The sequence below is a fragment of the Tenrec ecaudatus genome, chromosome 4, assembly GCF_050624435.1.
Source record: "Tenrec ecaudatus isolate mTenEca1 chromosome 4, mTenEca1.hap1, whole genome shotgun sequence".
NCBI lineage: Eukaryota > Metazoa > Chordata > Mammalia > Afrosoricida > Tenrecidae > Tenrec > Tenrec ecaudatus.
The window spans coordinates 70,236,435-70,256,400 of NC_134533.1; the positions used below are offsets into that span (position 1 = coordinate 70,236,435).

Genomic DNA, 19,966 nt, shown 5'->3' on the forward strand with positions numbered 1-19,966 from the left:
GCTGGTGGTTTAGAACTGCGTACCTCCTGGATCACAGAAGTAACCACTACGCTACCAGGGCTCTTTTATAACGCTGTAAGTTAGTAATGGTCTATTTTAAAATGTGCAAATAATTAACATTTACTATATAGTTAAATAGTGAGTATTACAGAGCAGATTTTCAGTTTTACATTTGCATTCGCATATATCCTGTTTAATCTCATTTATTGCAATTCTCACTATTTAACACCATTTATTCCACTTTCTCCCTGTGATTTGTATTTCCATTCCTTGAGTAAATCCTGCCCTTTTAATCTCAAATGATAGATTATTCTAAAGTGTATACCTCCCTAGGGTTATTGCTTCCTTTATAATCCTGTCCATTGTTTGACTGAAAATTCAGCTACAAGGTGAGTTCAGTTTCACACCTGAAGGGTGATTCAGGGCCAGAATTTTGAGGGCTCCACAAGTCCTACCCAACTAATAAACCTGGGCTTTTTTATGATGATGAGTTTTGTTCCACACTTTCCTCCCACTCTATCCAGGACTTTCTCCCGTGATCCTTTTCACAGCAGGTAGTAGTGGTAACAGGGTCCCTGCCATCTAGTTCTTGTTTCAGGGTTGTGGAAACTTAACATTCACATGGTCCATTATTCCACAAAACTAATTGTTCCCAGTGCCTTCTGTTTTCTTTGCTCTTTCCTCCAGATAGGAGGAAACCAATAGTTGCACCTTACATGGCCACTCAAGTTTCTTACTACTTAACCAAAGATGTGGAGTATTGTCTTTGTGGGCTGTGATACCAATCAATGTTGGTGTCCCCTGAGACTATGGCCCTGAGTTATCAGGCACAGTGACTCATTTCCTCAAGGTCTTTGGTTATTACTAAGCTTTCCTAACTTTGCCCCCTGTATGTTATAGTTCCACTCCCCCCAACCCCACACACACCCATTCAACCTGTTTGTCTGGCCATGCATCTACCTGCAGATCACTGCTACTGCAGGACCTACATATATAACAATAGTTACCTGTGTTCCTTTAACTCTTACACTGTTCTCTCAGGGTCTGCCCCTGCAGCCACACTTTGTGGCTCCCTATTACTGTATACCGGCTTCCCCCGCTTCACTCTAGTTAACACTTGACTACCTGTTAAACAGTAACCGATTCCCTACTTCCCCTTCATTTATAAAAGCTTACTTCTCTGCATTGCTGTCTTTGGTAGTGAGCTGAGCATTCACCGCTTTCATAAGCATGTAGTCATCCTTCTATTCTTTTCTGGGCAACTTGCTAAGTCAGGCCCTGGCTGCCTCAGGGAAGCCCCTGCACCTGTACTGGAACTCCCTGTTTAATGATGTGCGTGCCCCAATCATGGCCATGATGACGACTTTTAAGTTTCACCAGTAACTGTGATGCACTGATCCACCACCAAATATGTTTCTGAGACAGGTTTTTGGGTGTTTTTTTTAATCCCTCCGTCCTTTAAAAAGCAGTTATTTTAGCAATCCGTTGGACACCATTATGACCTTGGGCTAATAATCTTCCTCATCTGGACAGTAGATCTCTGTAGTCCTTATCTCATTTAAGACTCCATAAATGCTTTCTTTAAACAGTTCATAAAAAGAGCTGTTCATATAGGAGGAAAATGAAGAAATCGGATGTGGTCACTTTTGGCTGAGCTTCAGCAACTAAATGTGAAGGGAACTGCTGTGTGCTACACTGACGTCTTACACCAGGGTGTCAAACTGGCGGCCTGCCGGCCGCATGTGGCCCCAGAGGTAATTTTTTATGGTCTGCGGTGCTCTGAAATAAAATGAAAACACAAAAAAATTGTTATGAAGAAAACAGCACTTAGGGGAGATCGAGGAAATACCATACACACAATTCCCTCATTAACCTTTTAACTACTGAAGACAAATCTACACGTGGCTCAGTGCCTTTCCTGGAGGCGTGTATAAACGCGCTGACTCAGTTTCGGCGACGTTTGGAAGCGATATGTCTGCCACTCTCTGTGTCACGTAGGTAAACATCCCAATGGTGAAAAGGTTAAAAAGACACTCTGGGTTGTGCTGCTATGAATCATACCTAGCGACAGCGCTAGTTAACACTTTTAGGGGGAAACCATTATGATTGTGATTGTGCATCATCACGTTTGTCAGCTGTCCAACACTTTGTGTTTATTATTAGTTACTTTGTTATATTTTCCGGTCATAACATAGACGGTAAGTGAAAGCTAGTAGGAGGAAAGCACTGGCAAATTTCGGATAAAAAAAGAATAATTTTAATTTTATAAATACATTAAATAAAGTAAGTGTTTAAATAAAAACAATTATATAGTGTTTTAATTATCCTATCCATATTCCTGAATCCTCACTTCAAAATATAAATTTAACAAAATTTGTCAATGTGATGTGGCCCGTGTGAATCTTGCCTGTTACACCAAATGGCCTGTGTTTTAAATGAGTTTGACACCCCTGTCTTAAACCAATACCAAACGCACTGCCATCGACTAGATTCGGCTCATAGTGAGCAAACAGAACAGAGAACTGCCCTGTAAGTTTGAGACTTTAATGCTTTACAAGAGTAGAAAGCCTCATCTTTCTCCCACATAGCTGGCTGGCTTCAAACTGCTGACCTTGCAACTGGCCTATTAAAATCTTCCATGTGCAATCCTCCTCTTCTCTGGTCGGCTAGCAAGAGGTTGAAGATCCAGCAGAGGACCAAGATCCTAAAGCATCTAAAAGCCTCAAGATTAAAGGAACCGAAATCAATGCATCCCCACGTGAACAGCCATTCAACAAATGTCTACAATAAACTAATAGGTGAATGAGATTTTATTTTCCCTGTTAAAGTCTCAGAGAGTTTGGGGGTTTTGGTTAAAGTAATCAGCTTACATTTGATTTAGCCAGAACATTTACCAGTGAGACTCTATTTTAAATTTCATCTGTTTCCAAATTTTTACTCTCATATACACGGGGACAACTACTATCCTGTCACTTTTATGTTATTCACATAAAATGACCGCTTTAGTGGATAAATTAGGAATAAGATGCCCCCTCTGAGAAGATACAGTTCCACAGGAGCATACCTGGGCAAGTTACCCATGTGAAAAGGGGGTTTCTTTTTTCTAGGGAAGCACACCAGGGTGCTCAGATCAACACAGAATGCCAGAATTGAATTGTAGCTCCTAGATGAACCCTCGCCTGGGCAAAGGCACACACTGTACAACTCTTCTAGGAAGTCCTGAGCATACTTCTCTACCACTCCTTTTCCTGCAACAGAAACAAAGCTTCCCTTAATTTACATATATATAGTATTTAATGTCAACTTTATTAAATAAAACAGCCACGTACTAATTTTTCTCCACAAATACAGGGCTAATTTTTAGGTAAAATATTACAAGACATTTTGTGAAAACAGATTAAAAATGAATTAAAATCCTGTTTCAATAAAAAGTTGACTTGAGTAGTTGAATATTGCTTTAAATCTTTAAATTATGCTTTAAAGATTCCAGTGAATCATAGAAAAATGATTCACTAATTTCATATGAAAAAGGCCGCAAATAGGCCTTTTTCTAAAGAAAAACAACTATGTAAGAGGCCGCACACTTCTCAATCTCAAAACCTGCTACTCAGCCATGATCTTCAAATCAGCTTAGGACTGGTACAACAACAGGTGGACTAATAGGACAGACTGAACACCCAGCTGTAAATCCATCCACCAATACCATCTGAGCTTTGAAGAGCCGAAACTCACTAGAAGAAGAAGCACTTGCTCTAAAAAGGGACTCTGCCTCTTTTCACAGCATGTTTTCCGACAGAATACAGGCGATGAAACCATCAAAAAGCTCCAAACCAAAAGGAAAAAGATCCACATCGATGCCATTGACATTGGGCATGTCTGTAGTGCCGAAGCGAGAGCAATTAAACCCACATGCAAGATTAAAATGAATAAACCTTTATCAGCCAGCAGTCAAGAAGTAGCTAGTGCCTAATTCACTCTTGACCACAAATGCTTAAAGAGGAGGTTTTGCATATTGTGGAATAAACAGAGTACAAGGGCATGTGGCATCATGCTATATGGAAAAATGAGAACTTATAAAAATGAGAATTTACAAGCAACATCAGCAATTTCAAAATTAAATGGCAACAGTTCAGCAGTTACAGAAAACAGTAGTTCCAAAGTACAGTTTCATTGAGAAAATGGCTAGACCTAAATTTACTAATACATTATGATTACATTGGGGTTCATTGTGGTGGGTTACTACATGCTGATTTTGGCAATCTCACCACTACTGGTTACCTGATGTACAAATGTGTTGGAAAAGACAAAAGAACCATCTTTCAAGATGAAAGGAACCTGCTGACACAGGGAAAGGTTGCTTCAAGTACATCTGGGTCTTGGATAAACTGAACGCTGAACACAAGTGTGGCATCACTGTAATTTCCTTGTGGAAATTTGAGACCAGCAGACTATGTGCCCATTATCAGTGCTGAATATGCACCTGCAGTGGACTGGCACACACTGCCTCCACTGCTTGCAAGTTTGCTGAGTTCAAAGAGAAGACCGATTGCCATTCTGGTAGGGAGATAGAAGATGGTCTCAATTCTTGAAGTCCGGTGATGCTGCCATCACTGGCATGGTTCCTGGCAAGCCCATGTGTATTGAGAGCTTGAGGATCTTCTCTGAGGAGATTATTTGTGAGATGAGGCAGACAGTTGCTGTGGGTGTTTTATCAAGACAATGGCTAAAAAGACTTCCGGGGCTGGCAAGGTCACCCACCAAGTCTGCCCAAATGGCTAAATGAATATGATCCATCTAGTCTTATTAATAAATGATGTAAGAATGGTCCCAAAATGGTTTGTCTCAACTGGCCATTTAGAGTCAATAGTAAAAGGTAGGCCAGTGGTAAAAAAATTATCTCAAAACTTTCAGAAGGAAAGACATGCTTTGTAGAATATATTTTCTTTTGTGTATAGAGTTTTAAGTTGTTTTTATAATCTGATCTTGTTAAATGAAAAATAACTTGACAAAAAATTTGTCACAGAAATTTGAAACCCATTAAAACTAAGTTTAATGGGGGGAAAATGATACTGGCAAACTGGATATCCACTTGCAAAAAACAAAACGGCACTCATATTTCACACTATATTTAAAATGAACTCTCAAGATAGATCAAAGATCTAAATGTAAAACCTAGGCCTCTAAAGGTCATCCATGAAAAACCAGAAACAAACTTAGGGACCTAACACACAGTATGAACACACCATGAAACGTAACGGGGAAAACACAAAACAGAAGACAACCTAACTGAAAAGGCCCACCTAAAACCCAGACACTGACGTACAGCGAAAGACTTTGCTAAAAGAAAACGAGGAGCTAATAACAATGAGTACAACAAAGAAAATATTATGAAACTGATTGTGGTAATTATAACACTTCTTAATACGGTTGAACTAATGAACTGTATAATACATGAATTATAAGCCAATGAAACTGCTTTTAAAAGAGTCAAAAGAGAACCCACGGATTTTCAAAGGCAACTTGACAGAAGGAAGGTATAGAATCACAAAAAGAGCTGGAACAAGCACAAAAGTTGCCTTCAAAGTCCTGAAAGACTATCATGTATCCAGAAGGTTACTTGGAAGGAAGATTTCTGTTCACTATAAATAGGAACTTGATAACTGGAAGATGAATGTTCTGAGAGATAGTGAAGTATTGTCACTGAGTGAATTCAAACAGAAACTGCAAAGCCTCCATAGCAGCAGTTGGCAAACTTTTTCTACAAAGGGCCAGAGAGGGTAAATATTTTTGGCCCTGCAGGGCTATGCAGTCTCTGTGGCAACTATTCAACGCTGCCATTGTAGTCTGAAAGTATCCATAGATAACATATAAACAATCAGACATGGCTGTGTTCCAAAGAAAACTACTTTAAAAAACAGGTGCCAGACTGTATCGCTGTAGTTTGCCAATCCCTTCTGTATACTGAAAAAGAAAATAAACGCAAAAAGGGTGGGACCACCTGATTTTTGCACTACTTTCAGCACAAGGCTTCATGAAAAACCATTGAACCAATTGAATGGTACATAGAAATAAATTGGAAACAGGCATATCCACATATATTCATAAACCACATTATCACATGTACAAATCCTATACAGAAAAGACTGCTATAAATATACATGAAATAGGTCACCCTTGACAGAAACAGATTTAGCAAATAGCTGCTCTACTTCTAAGGCTCTTAAACAGGTCCCTATTTTGAGGGGACAGGAGAACCCAGGTCCCACCAGAATGCAATTTTACTGTCAGGTAAAATAAGATTTAAGAATAATATATCAAAAAAAAAAGAATAATATATCAACAGGGATAGGCTGGATTGAGAAGAGGGCCTGAAAGAAGGGCTATCACACCTGATAGCACATGGATCTTAGTTAATAGCCTAAGAAGCCCTGGTGAGATGGTAGGTTAGACACTGAGCTAAATACAAACCTATCAATCACTCCCAAGAAGAAAGATGTGGCTGTTATGTTCCCATACAGATTTTAAATCTTGAAAACCCAAAGGGCAAGTTCTAGTCTATCCTATAGAGTCACTATGATTTGGAAAAGACTCAACAGTTAGGAGAATACCGGACAGCCTACTTGTGTTTGACTGACTACACAAAGGCATTCGACTATGTGTGTCAGGACAAGTTATGGATAACATCGTATGAGTGTTGGGAAACTCCAGAATACTTATTTGTGTTCATGCAGAACCTTTTCATAGTCCACGAGGGCATCATTAGAACAGAAAAAGAGGCTACTGCGTGGTTTAAATCAGAAAGATGTGTGTTATGGTCGTGTCCTTTCACCTTATGCAATCCATATGCTGAGCAAAGATCAGAGAAACTAGAGCATAAGCAGAGCACAGAATCAGGATTTGCTAAAGCACCGAGGACTTGAAGCACTTACTGGTGAAAGCACCACAACTTTCCACGTGGATTTAACCTCAATGTACAGAAAAGAAAAATCCTCACAACGGGACCAGGAGCTCACAGCAATCCTATAGCGGGCAGAGAAGAACAGCCCCTGTAGGCTTCCAAGACTGCAAATCTTTACCAGAGTAGAAAGCCTCATCATTCTCTTTCGGAACAGTTGGTGCTTGCGAACTGCTGGGCATATGGACAGCAGCCCCAGGTGTAACCCACTATGCTACCAGGGCTGAGCCAGAACTGACTCAGTGGCAGTGAGTGAGCACCCACAAACAGCATCATCAATGAGGAGAAGTTCTCAAGAACTTCATTGCCTTGGATCTGTAACATGCATCGAACGCAGCAATGAGGAAACCCAACGATATGAGGCATGGGGTAAATCTGCTACAAAGGATGTCTTTAAAATGTTGAAAACAAAGGAGTCACGTTGAAGACTCAGATGCACCTGACTCAAACCCTGACATGTACAAAAGTCTCACAGGCATGTGAAAGCCGTACAATGCATAAAGAAGTCTGGAGTGGAATCGATGCATTTGAATTATGGCGTCGCAAAAAACACTACGTATACCACACACTGCCAGAAAAAAAAAGGAATAAATCTGTATTGGAAGAAATACAACCAGAACGTTCCTTAGACGTAAGAAAGGTGAAGCTTGTCTTACATACTTAGACATATCATGAGGACCAGTCACTGGGAAAGAAAGGACATACTTGGTAGCGGGTTGGCAAGAAAGAAGACGCTCAGAGAGACAGACGAACACAGTGGCTGCAACAATGGGCTCAAACACAGGAACAATTATGAAGATGAGGGGGGCCCAGTAGTAATTTCATTTCATTGGATATAAGGTCACTAGGAATTGGGACCAACTCAGTGGCATCTAACAACAGGTCTATCCAGATATACTCTGAGATTGGACTGCTAGCTGCAAGGTTAGCAGTTCGAACAGCTCTGTTGCAGAAAGACTGGCTTTCTGGGTAGTTCCACTCTGCCCCATAGGGACACTATAGAACATTTTGAGCAATGATATCAAATGGTCAATCTAACACATATGTGAATATTTTCTTTCAAGAATTTATGAGCTGTAAGAAATGATATAACCTACTATACTTTTTAAATAGTGGAATATTACTTATATAACTGACATCCAGCCTTCTAGAACACTCTAGAATTCCAGAACTGCTCCAAAACTTAACAGTCAATATTCTGTAAAGTATATTTTCTAGCAAAGAAGCAGTCCTCTTCCTCTCCCTCTTCCAGAGACTCTGCACACAGATTAAGAATACCAGATCAAAAATCACTTGCTCCAAAATAGTCTCCCCAGTTATTGTTTTAATAAAATAGAGTTCTAATTCTATTGTACTACAATTGGATTTCAGTTTGCACATCGATGAGCACAGAGACTCAATGTCTTGTCTGTCTTAGAATCTTCAGGCATTTCTTTTGTAATGAGGTATCTTATTAGTGAGAAATCAGACTTTCATAAGAAACAAGTACAGCAACTTTACATGGCATTACCAACCTCTCTTCAACATTCTAGTCTAGATATTAGGAAACTACAGCACAGAGTGGGGCAGTAAACGGACCGTTTCCTTGCTAATGAGTGGGAGAGCTGGAATTCAAACCACCTTACTCATCGGGCTATAGTCAGTCACCTTTTAGAAAATACTTATGCTCCAAGACTCATTTCAAACAAATCATCAATGCTGTTCATTGTTAATTCATAAAAGTTATCTGAGAAAATACTCCAAGTAGCTGGACTGTTAAAAGAACAAAGCATCAGGATTGAAGGAAGGCCTGTTGAGATGCAGAGTTTTACAACCTTGCCTGTTGAAAGCAAGAAAGACTTGAAATGTTTATATTGATGAAGAGCAAAGACTATAAACTGCCATGGAGTTAATGCCTCAAAGACTAGTGCAACCTTTAACATGGACTACAACTCAATGTTAAGAAAATAAAAAATCTGTACGGTAGGACGAATAAGCAATTATCATGATAAATGGAAACAATATTGATGTTTCAAGGATTTCATTTTACTTGATTCATAATCAGTGGTCAAGATACCAATTTATTTCATTGGTGCGGTGCAGTGAATTACATAATATGGTTCTTCTAGCCACAGTATTTCTAACTCCCACCAAATGACTCCTTTTCTGATTGGTCAGGGTAAGAGAAGGTGAGGAAGAAACTGATAGGAACACCTACTCAGTTGCAATTAATGACTGAAAAATTCCAAACACTGCCATTGAGTCAATGCTGACTCATAGCAACCCCCTGTGATTTTCCGAGACTGTAACTGTTTACAGGAGTAGAAAGGCTAGTCTTTCTCCTGAGAACCCAGTGGTTTCGAACTGTTGACCAGGCAGATTTTAGCCCAATTGATTAGCAGGGTTAACTGGCCATCCTGCTGGGTATAAAATGAGCCATTTCAGAAACAGGTGGGGGAATCTCACCACCATTAAGAGTCAGAAGTGGGAGGTATCCTTTGAATCTAGAGGTCTCTGTAAATTGACACTCCTCTTTCCAGGGGCACCAGAGAAATACTAGAGAAGCCACAAGGCAGAGCAGTAGAAACAATGGGAACTTCCTGGCTCATTAAACCAGTAAAGTTGGGTGTCTCTGGGCAGAAGGTTCCTTTATAGAGTAGGGAGCACTGAATTGGAGTAAATATATTTGCTGCATGCTTCAGGCTGAGGGTCATGGCAATGTGGAGTGCCCTTGGGCATGTATCACCAGAGCTAAAGGGGCTCTGTAACACTGCTAAGCAGCACACAGTCAAGGGGCCATGAAGCCAAGAGGCCACGGACCAAAAGAAAAATGAGAATATATCCCAATCATTTCTGGTTATAATTTGTAGCCTGTTAGCTTCCCTAATAAATCCTAATCAATCTCATAATCATAATGTTCTGTGAGTTCTATGTGGCCATTACAAGGAATTATTGAACCAGCTGAGGCATAGATAGTGCTGCTGTAGGGACAGTTGGTATCAGAATTGGTAAGAAGGTCAGAGGATGGAAGCATGTTTGACCTCAGCCTCATAGGAATCGGCCTTGGCCAGTTGATGCTGAGCATCCTTTTCCCTTGTAAAGTTAGGTGCTCAGATAATATGCCCAACACTTGTTTTACACTGAACAAATCTGCTGCAAAAGACCTCTTTAATGTGTTAACAGCAAAAATATCATTTCAGGACTAAGGTGTGCACGACCTAAGGCATGGTATTTTTAATTGCCTCACATGCAGGGAAAAGGTAGAAAGTAAATAAGACAGAAGGAGTATTGACACATTTGAATTAGAAGGTTGGCAAAAAATATTGCAGTATCATGCAATGTTAGGAGAAAGAACAAATCTGTTTTAGAAGAAGTTACAGGCACAATGCTCCTTAGAATCGAGGCTAACCCATCTTTGTCTTGCGTACTTTGGGTGTGTTAGCAAGGAGAACCAGTCCTTGGAGAAAGATTTCATGCTTGCTATAGTAAAGGGTCCATGAAAAAGGCGAAAGATGCTCAAAATAAGATAAAGTGACACAGTGGCTGCAACAATGGTCTCCGGCATAGGAATGACAGTGAGGAGGGGGCAGGACCCAGCAGTGCTTCGCTCTGTGGTGCACAGGGTCACCAAGAGTTGGAAGTGACTCATGGCACCTAATAACAACAATAACAGAAGTGTCCAAAATGGGCCTCACGTTGAAGAATTGGCATACTTTATTCTAAAAGTAGTTGATATTGACAATCTTACCCAGTATCTTCTCAGAATTGTATCAGTTCCTTTTTGCCTTTAATCTTGCTGCATATAATTTCATTTTGAAACTACTTCAATTTATCTTACATCTAGTCATTTACATATTTGCTTATCTACTAGATTGTAAACTCAAGAATCAAGGTTTTTTTTTTTCATCTTTGCATCTACCCTGATAAAGTGATTGATTTTGTTAACAGATCACCAAAAACTAAATATTTCTTCATATGTGATTTCTTTCATAAGGGGTAGAAATGAAAGATCCAAATGTCCAACTCTTCCAAACTGCGGTACACTCACTCACCTCTAATAAAAACTCCTCCATCTCTCAGTATTCTCCCTACCTTTGAGTTCCATAAATCACTGAAACATCAGGCAAACAATTGGGAAATGTCTCCTTATTGTTCCATAGGAAGAGACTGGCAGAAAGGAAGGCACCGAGTATAAATCTATTTTTTTCAAAAACTGAAAATTGAAATTGTAGGTACAACAGGCTCTTTGGCCAGTGTGTCCACACTTGCTCTGTGTTTGTCCTCAGGCAAGGTCCCACCCTGAAAGTCCACACGCTTTTCCTGATCTTTCTCTCTGGCCACAGTAACGTTCTGTGTCCTTCCTCCACTAGGGGCATTCTGCCAAAGGCTGAAGGAAGGATAGTAACACACAGGTCTTGTCTGCAGAAATTTCAGTTTGAATATTGCAGATTCTCTTACCAACACCGCCAAGGTTAGCTCCCTTCAGTCAGAAGCCAAGGTTGATTTCACCCTGATAGCTACTGTTGTTCACTGACTCAAGTGGTGTCTGTGTTATCAGATATTTGTTTGTTCTTTTTATATAAAAAGATATGGCATACACCTGTTATTTCTGAAACTTCAGAAACCCATGTTTAAAAAATAAAACATTAATAATCTAGTAGGAAAAATTAAAATGGTAAGCAACTCTAAAACCTACACTGCTTTAGCGCATCAAGTATAAAAGTGGTCCTGAAATGTGTTCTTTCTTTAACAATCCCTTAAACATGAACTACAGGTTTACTTTGCATGTGTTTGAGGTATTATTTCTCAAATTCAATCCTATTTGAATTCTTTTACTTCGTAGTTTGTTTGTTTTTAATTAGGTTGGCTGATGTGTATGCTCTCTGAATCTCTTTAACAATGGTACTCTTTTTGGCCAATTCTTGGTTTACAGATGACTGCACATACCACTACTAATAATACTATAAAATATCTTTTTCAATAGACAATAATGCCCAATCAGTTGCCTCCAGGAGAAATAAGTTAATATATTTAACTGGAAGATCACATGCAACCACGAAATGTCAAATCTGTAAGTCAAACAATATTTTTTGCCCTTTTGGCCATATCCATAGTACCTGAAAAGTTTGTTATGTATTCAATTGTATGCCCCCAAATATGTGTCAAGTTTGCCAGGCCTTGAGTCTTAGTATTATAAAATTAGATTCCATTTTATGATCTAATTATCCTATGCAGTGTAAATCAAAACTTCTGTGATACTAATGAGGCAAGATTACCATAACAACTGTGAGACTGAGGTGAGGCAGAGTCGAGCAGTATTCATTCTGTCACACACAAATAAGCTCTAAGAGGAGGTGCTGGCGCGGTCACTTCACCACCACACCAATGGTGACGAGTAAGTTTGTTCAGGGCAACAGAGACACTTATCGTCAACTAGATAACTAAGACGGTGCTCCATAAATATTTGCCTCACATGGAAACTGAGTATCCAAAATCAAAATAGCACTAAATCCAAAACTTGATAAAGCACAAAGAAAAAGAAAGTCATATGCTAATCTCTTAAATTTTAAGTGTAACAGCAGTATCAATGGAAAAAGTGGTCACCATGTACAGAATCTTCACTGGGAGTGCTAAATTTATTTGCCTTTTTAGGTGTTCTGGTATTTAAAATTTTGGCTACAAATACTACTTTTACCAAGGTAAGTTAAAAAAGTATTGTTACTAGGGCTCCAGTTCATATATGCACAGGCTTATTCCAAACAAAACATGTTTAAACATGACTTGGCTATAGACAAGTTCTCTCAGTAATACACCTCAGTCTCATTAGGGTGTATTCAAATACAGACTATGGTAGTTATATAATCTGTTATCAATTTCAGACTTAAGAGTGAAGGGCTGGAGTTTGGCCTATCAGGTCGCAGACTGATAACCTAATTTGAAGGCACTAAGGCAATAAGATAGCTAGTTGGAGGCAGGACACACACACGCTCCCTGAGAGACATTCCTGTGGAGAAGACACATGGAGCTACACTACAGCCCTGGAGCTGGTGGAGACCCCTGTCAGCGCTGAGATCCTTCCACTACCACAGGATCCATAAGACTTTCCACCCACTGGCCTGTGATCTTCCTGTATTTGGCCTCGTTGCACATTTTGCATGAGTCTGAAGATGAATTTATGGACTAGTATCGATATGTGGGGTAATATCGGACTTATGGACTTGACTGGGATGTTTTCTCAATATACAATTGCTCTTTTATATAAAACTCTCTCTTATACATATTAGTGTCTGTGAATTTATTTCTCTAGTCTACCCAGACTAATACAGAAACTCAATCAAAACAGTGGTGCTAAGAAATCTGCTGGATCAGTTAAATTCAAGGCAGAGAAGTCAGCTTAGAACAGCAGTTCTCAACCTGTGAGTCATGACTCCTTTTGGGGGGGCGGGTCAAAGAACCCTTTCACAAGGGTCACCCAATTTATAACAGTAGCAAAATTATAGTTATGAAGTGGCAACTAAAGTAATTTTATGGTTGGTGGGTCGCTACATGAGGAACTGTATTAAAGGGTCGTGGCATTAAGATTGAGAATCAATGGCTTAGAAGGTTATGGTGACTGTCTGGGGTAAATTCCAAAGAGGTAATCTTAATACAGTGGTTTTCAACCTTCCTTTATATACAATATATATAAATATCTGATATGCGGGATGTATTTTCATTGTTCCAAACTGAACATAATTAAAACATAGTAATTAATCATAAAAACAATATGTAATTATATATTGTAAAATATTTATATCTAATTACAAATAAATGAAATTTTGTCTTGAAGCACGGTGTAGTATGGGTAACCGTCTTCACACCAGGTATTTGTAGGTGAGCATATCTGCATGTGGGCGGATCCACCTGGAGACGGACAGAGGAGCACTGTCTCGGTTCCTAAGACCATCGGAAATATGTGTTTTCCAAAGGCCTTAGGCGACCCCTGTGAAAGTCATTCGAACTACGCCCCACCCCCACAATGGGTGGCGACCCACAGGTTGAGAACTGCTGACTTAATAGGCCTTTCTCAAGACACAGGACAACCACAGAGGATTACTATGAAGTAGTTTTAAGAAACATGAAAACTGATTTTTAAAAAACAAAACAGGAAAGTAATGCTGACTATTTTTTTTCCTATTACAACAATGCACCTGCCCATTTACCAAGGGAAACAGGGACTATCCAATGAGGATTTCATTGGGAAATCTTACCCCATTCAAAATATAGCCTTAAACTTGCCCCTTCTGACTTCTGACTTCCTTCTGTTCCCTAAACTCAAAGAACATTTCAAAAGAACCTGATCTGAGTTCCTCAAGGAAGCCAAACTTGCTCTTTGACATGGTATAAATAAAAATCCACAGACTTCTTAGCGAAAAGTCAGAGACATGGAAACACAACCTTCAGAAATGTAAAGAAGGAGAACATGGTGAAAATCTAAGCTTCACACTTTGGCAGCTTTTTATAAAGGTTCCTAAAACTGAATTTGATAACAGTATTTTTTTACTTCCTTCATATAATCAGGGGAAGGGGGACTTTGAAAATGTTATTCTACATAGAAAATTATCTGTAAGGGCCCGAAATTCCAAATTATGTTAAAATGTTTTTGAACAAAGAAGACTAATTATTCATTCTTACCCATCCACAAAATATTATTACCAATATAACCTGTTTTCTGGGAGCAAATAGGATTCTAATTAAAATAAAAGAAGGACATGCTTATATTTCCCTAGAACCAGCTGCCATTGAAAGCATACCACTATCTATCACAAGGCCCTATTAAGAATACCTGATTGAGCAAAAGTAAGAATTAACTTTTCATAAAATTGCAGAAAATGTAACACAGAAAAGAGAATGGATATATTTATACTTGTAAATATGTTTCAAATATCATAGATACTAATTTCTCTTAGGAGGTTCACAAGTTTCCTTGTACAAGGAGCACCTTATCACCTCACCCGAAGATTCAAACAGAGCAAAAAGGGAACTGGACAGCCAAAGGGAAAGGAGAATTCGAAGACACTACAGCTGCCTTCTAACAACCCTACCTGCCCTGGAGCCCAGGAAAAGAGGGATAGCCAGGTAAGGACATCCGTTTCCACGCTTACCTGTGCATACTCTCTTTCAATAGCAGCCTTCTTCTGACTGAACGTCCTGAAAACAAACAAACAAAAATACTCATTAAAGCACAGTGCTAATAATGTCATGTAAATTTATCAACACCTCTTTAAATGCTATCTCAGAGGCTAAGGGTGAGGGATTAAACAAACCTTAATAAATAAATAGATGCTATGTGATAAGCTATTTGGGTAGGGGGCAATATTTGGTTCATCTTTGTGAGCAATGAATAGCTGCTTTTAAGAACTTAAAACTCTGTAATCAGGCTATCTGCTGTTGTTAGTTGCCGTCATGTCCGTAGCAACTCATGGCTACTCTGTATACCAAGCTGCCCAGCCCTGCACCACCTTCATACTCACTGATAAAAACGTTTAAACCCACTGCTGAACTGGAATATATGCCACCTTGCAGGGACAGGAGGGGTGCTCTTGTAGCACTATATTATGCGGCATTCTGCTGTGATCCACAGGGTCTCCCCTGCAAGGTTTCAGAAGTAGACCACCAGTTTTTTCTCTGGTGTTGTTTGATGCCATGAAGTCAGATCCAATTCAGTACAACCTATATATAACAGAACAAAACACTGCCTAGTTCTGCTCCATCCTCACAAATGCTTGAGCTCCTGGTGCACTCAGTGCGTCAATCCATCCCACTGAGAGTCTTCCTCTACTTTACCACACATGATAGCACTGCCTGAGACCAAAGGAAAGAAGACAGTCGCACCATCCTCACATTAAGGAGCATTCTGCTGCACTTCTAACACTGAACTGCTCATTCTCCTGGCAGTCCATGGTAGAATCAATATTCTTCACCGACGCCATAATTCAAATGTATCCATTCTTCATCAGTTGTTTAACTGGATGAGCCAATGCCAACAAGTTGATTCCTACTTATGACATTCTCAAAGTGCACAGAGCAGAACTGTGCTCCTTGGGGTGCCAATGGCTAGTTTTTCAGAAGTAGACTGCATGTTGTAGTGACCCCCACCCATAACATTATTTTCACTGCTACTTCATAACTGTAATTTTATTACTGTTATGAATTGGGCGACCCCTGTGAAAAGGTCATTTTACCCCCAAAGGGGTCGCGACCCACAGGTAGAGAACCACTGCTCTAAGATACATCTGGGTAGATTCCAACCTCCAACATTTTTCTTAGAAGTCAAGCTCTTTAACCATTTGCCTCAACGATGGACTCAGAATGGTTTCAGACGCTACAAAAATTTAGTTTAAATAGTTCAGTAGCTTAGTTCTTGTCAAGTTGAACCAAAGACATACTCTATATCCCTCTGGGTCAGTTATACTCTATGACCAAGGTCATGAAGCCTAACAGTTAACGTAAGCATACTGTATATGAATTTTTAAAACCAAGGAGAGTATATGTGAGTGCATAATATGAGGAACGTTGCCCAAAGAGAAGTTAGGCCTTGGCTCTTGATTTCCGGAAGTAATTTTTAAGTCCCTGGAAGGTAGAAAGTCTAGACTGGTAAATAAATACCTGTGTTTATCTGAGGGCCACACCAGAGAGGCTGTGATAGCAATAGAATTTACTCAGGGAAAGGAGACATTGGACCACATAGTATCAGTTAAACTTCTATAGAAACTAGAGACAAAGATCAAGTCAGTGGTAGTCACCCATATCTATGTGAATGAGACCCAATAAAAACTCTGGACAGCATGAGTCACACAGGGTTCCCTGAAAGGCAATACACTGTACATGCTCTCGCCAATCATGTGAGAGAAACAAGCACCTGGAACCTAGCCTCACCACCTGTTCCCATTGCTGACTTTAATCCCGATATTTTCATTTAATGAAGAGCCCTGGTGGCACAGTGGTTACACGCTGGACTAACTGCAAGGTTAGAAACCACCAGCCACTCCAAGGGAGACAGACGAAGCTTCCTACTCCTGTAGAGTTACAGTCTCAGAAGTCCACAGGTGCAGTTAGTTTTACCCTGTCCCTAAGGGTCAACTATTAATTGGAATTGATTTGATGGCAAGGAGTTTGTTTTTCAGATTTATATAGAATAAGTCATAAACATGAATACCTTTCAATGAGTTCTGAGAATATTTCTAATGTATTATTAAATTTAAGAGTTATTTGGAGGCCCCTAAACTTGCAGTGAGAAGTGAGGGTGGTCTTGGAAGACCCCCTAACTCTGTAATGAATGAATTTAAGTACATTACCAGATATTAGGCAGAACACCTAAAAATGTTTAAATTACAAGGATAGTAGTAAAGATGTGATATCAATAACTATAATGATGAATGTTATACATTAAAATACATATATTTACCCAAACTGCTAAAATTTTTAAAGATATCCAAAATATCTTTTTGAGGATATAATGAAGATCTAACATGTAGTTGGTGAGAACAAAGTTGTACTACAATTTTGGGAAAATATCTGGCATTCCTTATATAGCTAAACATACATCTACCCTAACAAAGCAATTCTAATATTAGGTACTTATCTAGAGAAAGCAAAAATATTTATACAAAAATGCTCACCACATTTAGCAAGACAGCAGCAAAAAAACATGATACAGCCCATGTATCCATCAATGGAACAATGAATAAACAAACTGTGGTATAATCATACAATGCAATACGAATAGATCACCTACTAATGTACACAATAACTTATGAATCTGATAAAATGATGTTGAGCTGAGAAACTAGAGATTTCCTACTTCTATAATCAATGGTGGTGACTGGAATAAAATAGATAAACAAACCCTCATCGAACTGGAGAAAACCATACACCAGAACAAACTTAAATTTTTACTGTTTTTCTCTTTAACAAATAGTGCTGGCAAAATTGGGCTTCCAATTGCAGAAGGATGAAACAGGACTCATACCTCTGTCCATTAAAAAAATTTTAAGATGCAGCAGAGACCTGAATGTAAACACTAAAATTATAAAGATAATCAATGATTCATGGAAGGATCACTGACCATAAGGGTACTACAGCAAAGTATGGTGAAGGAAATAGATGATATCCGGCTATCAAGCAGAATAGTGTCTGGGTCTTAAAGGTTTGTATTCAAACAAGCAGCCATCTAAGCGAGGAGTCAACTAAGTCCACATGGAAGAAGCACACTTGCTTGTGATCCAAAGATGACAATTACAACATTCAAATATGGGGAAGGCAAAAGTATCAGAGCTAAAAATAACGAACCCCCCCAAAAAAACAGAAAATGTAAATTAAAAATAAAATTATGAACCCACAATTTGTAGATGGTTATGGAGGGGAGTAGGAGCCCCAAACCCATCTAGTGAGTATCTAGTGAGATTGAGCAGCTGGCTCTAGTCACAGGCACGAGTCTCAAACAGCCTTGCTGTCAGGCAAAAACCACTGTAACATTGATTATGCTGGATCAAACTCCATACATGGCCAGATGACCTCCCTACAGACCCTACCTGAGTTGGTTCTGTGAGCAAGTATCTCTTACTTATTCCATGACAGAAATTTCTTCCCAACTCACTACTTGTACTTTGGTCTTTACATTATTATTATTTTATCCTTACCCCTTATTTCAAACTCGGTTTTTATGGTTTCTGATGGGTTTCCCAGTTCGTGACCCACAGAAGTGGACGCATAGTGATGATAACGGACACAGGGGTTGATAGGGAATGCAGGGGTGGGAGTGGGTGATAGGGAGGAAAGGGGGAGCTCAGGAGTGGGAAATGAAGATGGGAGCAGAGATGGCGTACTAGAACTAACTGTGATTGTACAACTAATTTTAAAGGTGATTTAACCGTGGGGGGTTGTTCTAAATTGATATGGTAATCATATGACTGAACAGTTGAACTATGAAAGTATATGCTATGTAAATTATGTGCCAATAAAACTGTTAAAAAAAAAGATCAGCAATGAAAAAAATAGGAAAAACGTTAAGGGCCCTAAAGCACAGTATAAATGTAGTATCAAACATAATAAACAAAACAAATACACACAGAACTGGAACCTCCTAAAAATATGACACTTGTGTACATCAAAAGGCTTCATCCAAACAGTAAAGACATTGCAGGTGGGATTGCAGACTTGTACAACCACTATGGAAAACAGCACAACGCTTCCTTAAACACGTGCAAATACAAACACTTCATGATCCTACCACCTCTTCATTTTGCACAGACCTTAAAGAAATAAAGAACAAAACATGAACAAATGTATTCACACCTATATTGATTGCAGCAATTTCTATAATAGTAAAAAGATAAAAACAATACAAAACTCCAACTACAGATGAACGGCTGAACAAACTCTGGTACATTCATACAATGGGATTAGGCATCCTTAAAAAACAATGATGAATGAGTCTGTCACACATCTTAAGATGTGGACAGAATTAGAGAATGTTATGCTTAGTGCAAAGTTAGATAGTCTCAAAGGTAAATATTTATGATACATTATATATGAAAATAAAGAAAAAGACAGGAAGAGAGGTTATTGAAGTGGTCCGCACAACTACACAGAATATATTTTTCTTTGTAAATATTATAGTACACAAAGAAAAAATATATACATATAAAGTTTTTTTTTAATTCTTTTAATGAATCACAACCTTCAAAACCTTCCAGATTCCTTGCTTTTCAGGGTTAAACATTGGTCTGATAAAAAACTAAAAGTAAAACTAAAGTGGACTTGAATTCTCTGTAGCATACAAGTTCACGTCAAACAAAAAATGAGAAAAAAGAGCGTGAGAACATTTTGGCAATGATATACCAAATGTATCAGACAAGGGACTAATCTGTAAAATCACGAGTAAACTGTAAGCCTTCAACAAGGAAAAGACAAATATAACCTAATTTTTAAATGGGCAGAGGATATGAACAGTTCACCAAGCAGCCAACACACAAATGAGCAGCTTGCGAT

The 19,966-nt window shown here is 39.0% G+C and overlaps 1 protein-coding gene across 1 annotated transcript in view; it reads right to left on the reverse strand.

Annotated features, from left to right (window-relative positions):
• Positions 1-19,966, reverse strand: part of FCHSD2 (FCH and double SH3 domains 2) — a 234,645-nt gene that overhangs the window by 175,356 nt on the left and 39,323 nt on the right. The window contains exon 3 of the mRNA XM_075546243.1: positions 15,079-15,124. Within this exon, the coding sequence (XP_075402358.1) occupies positions 15,079-15,124 (46 nt within the window). The remainder of the gene's footprint in view (positions 1-15,078; positions 15,125-19,966) is intronic.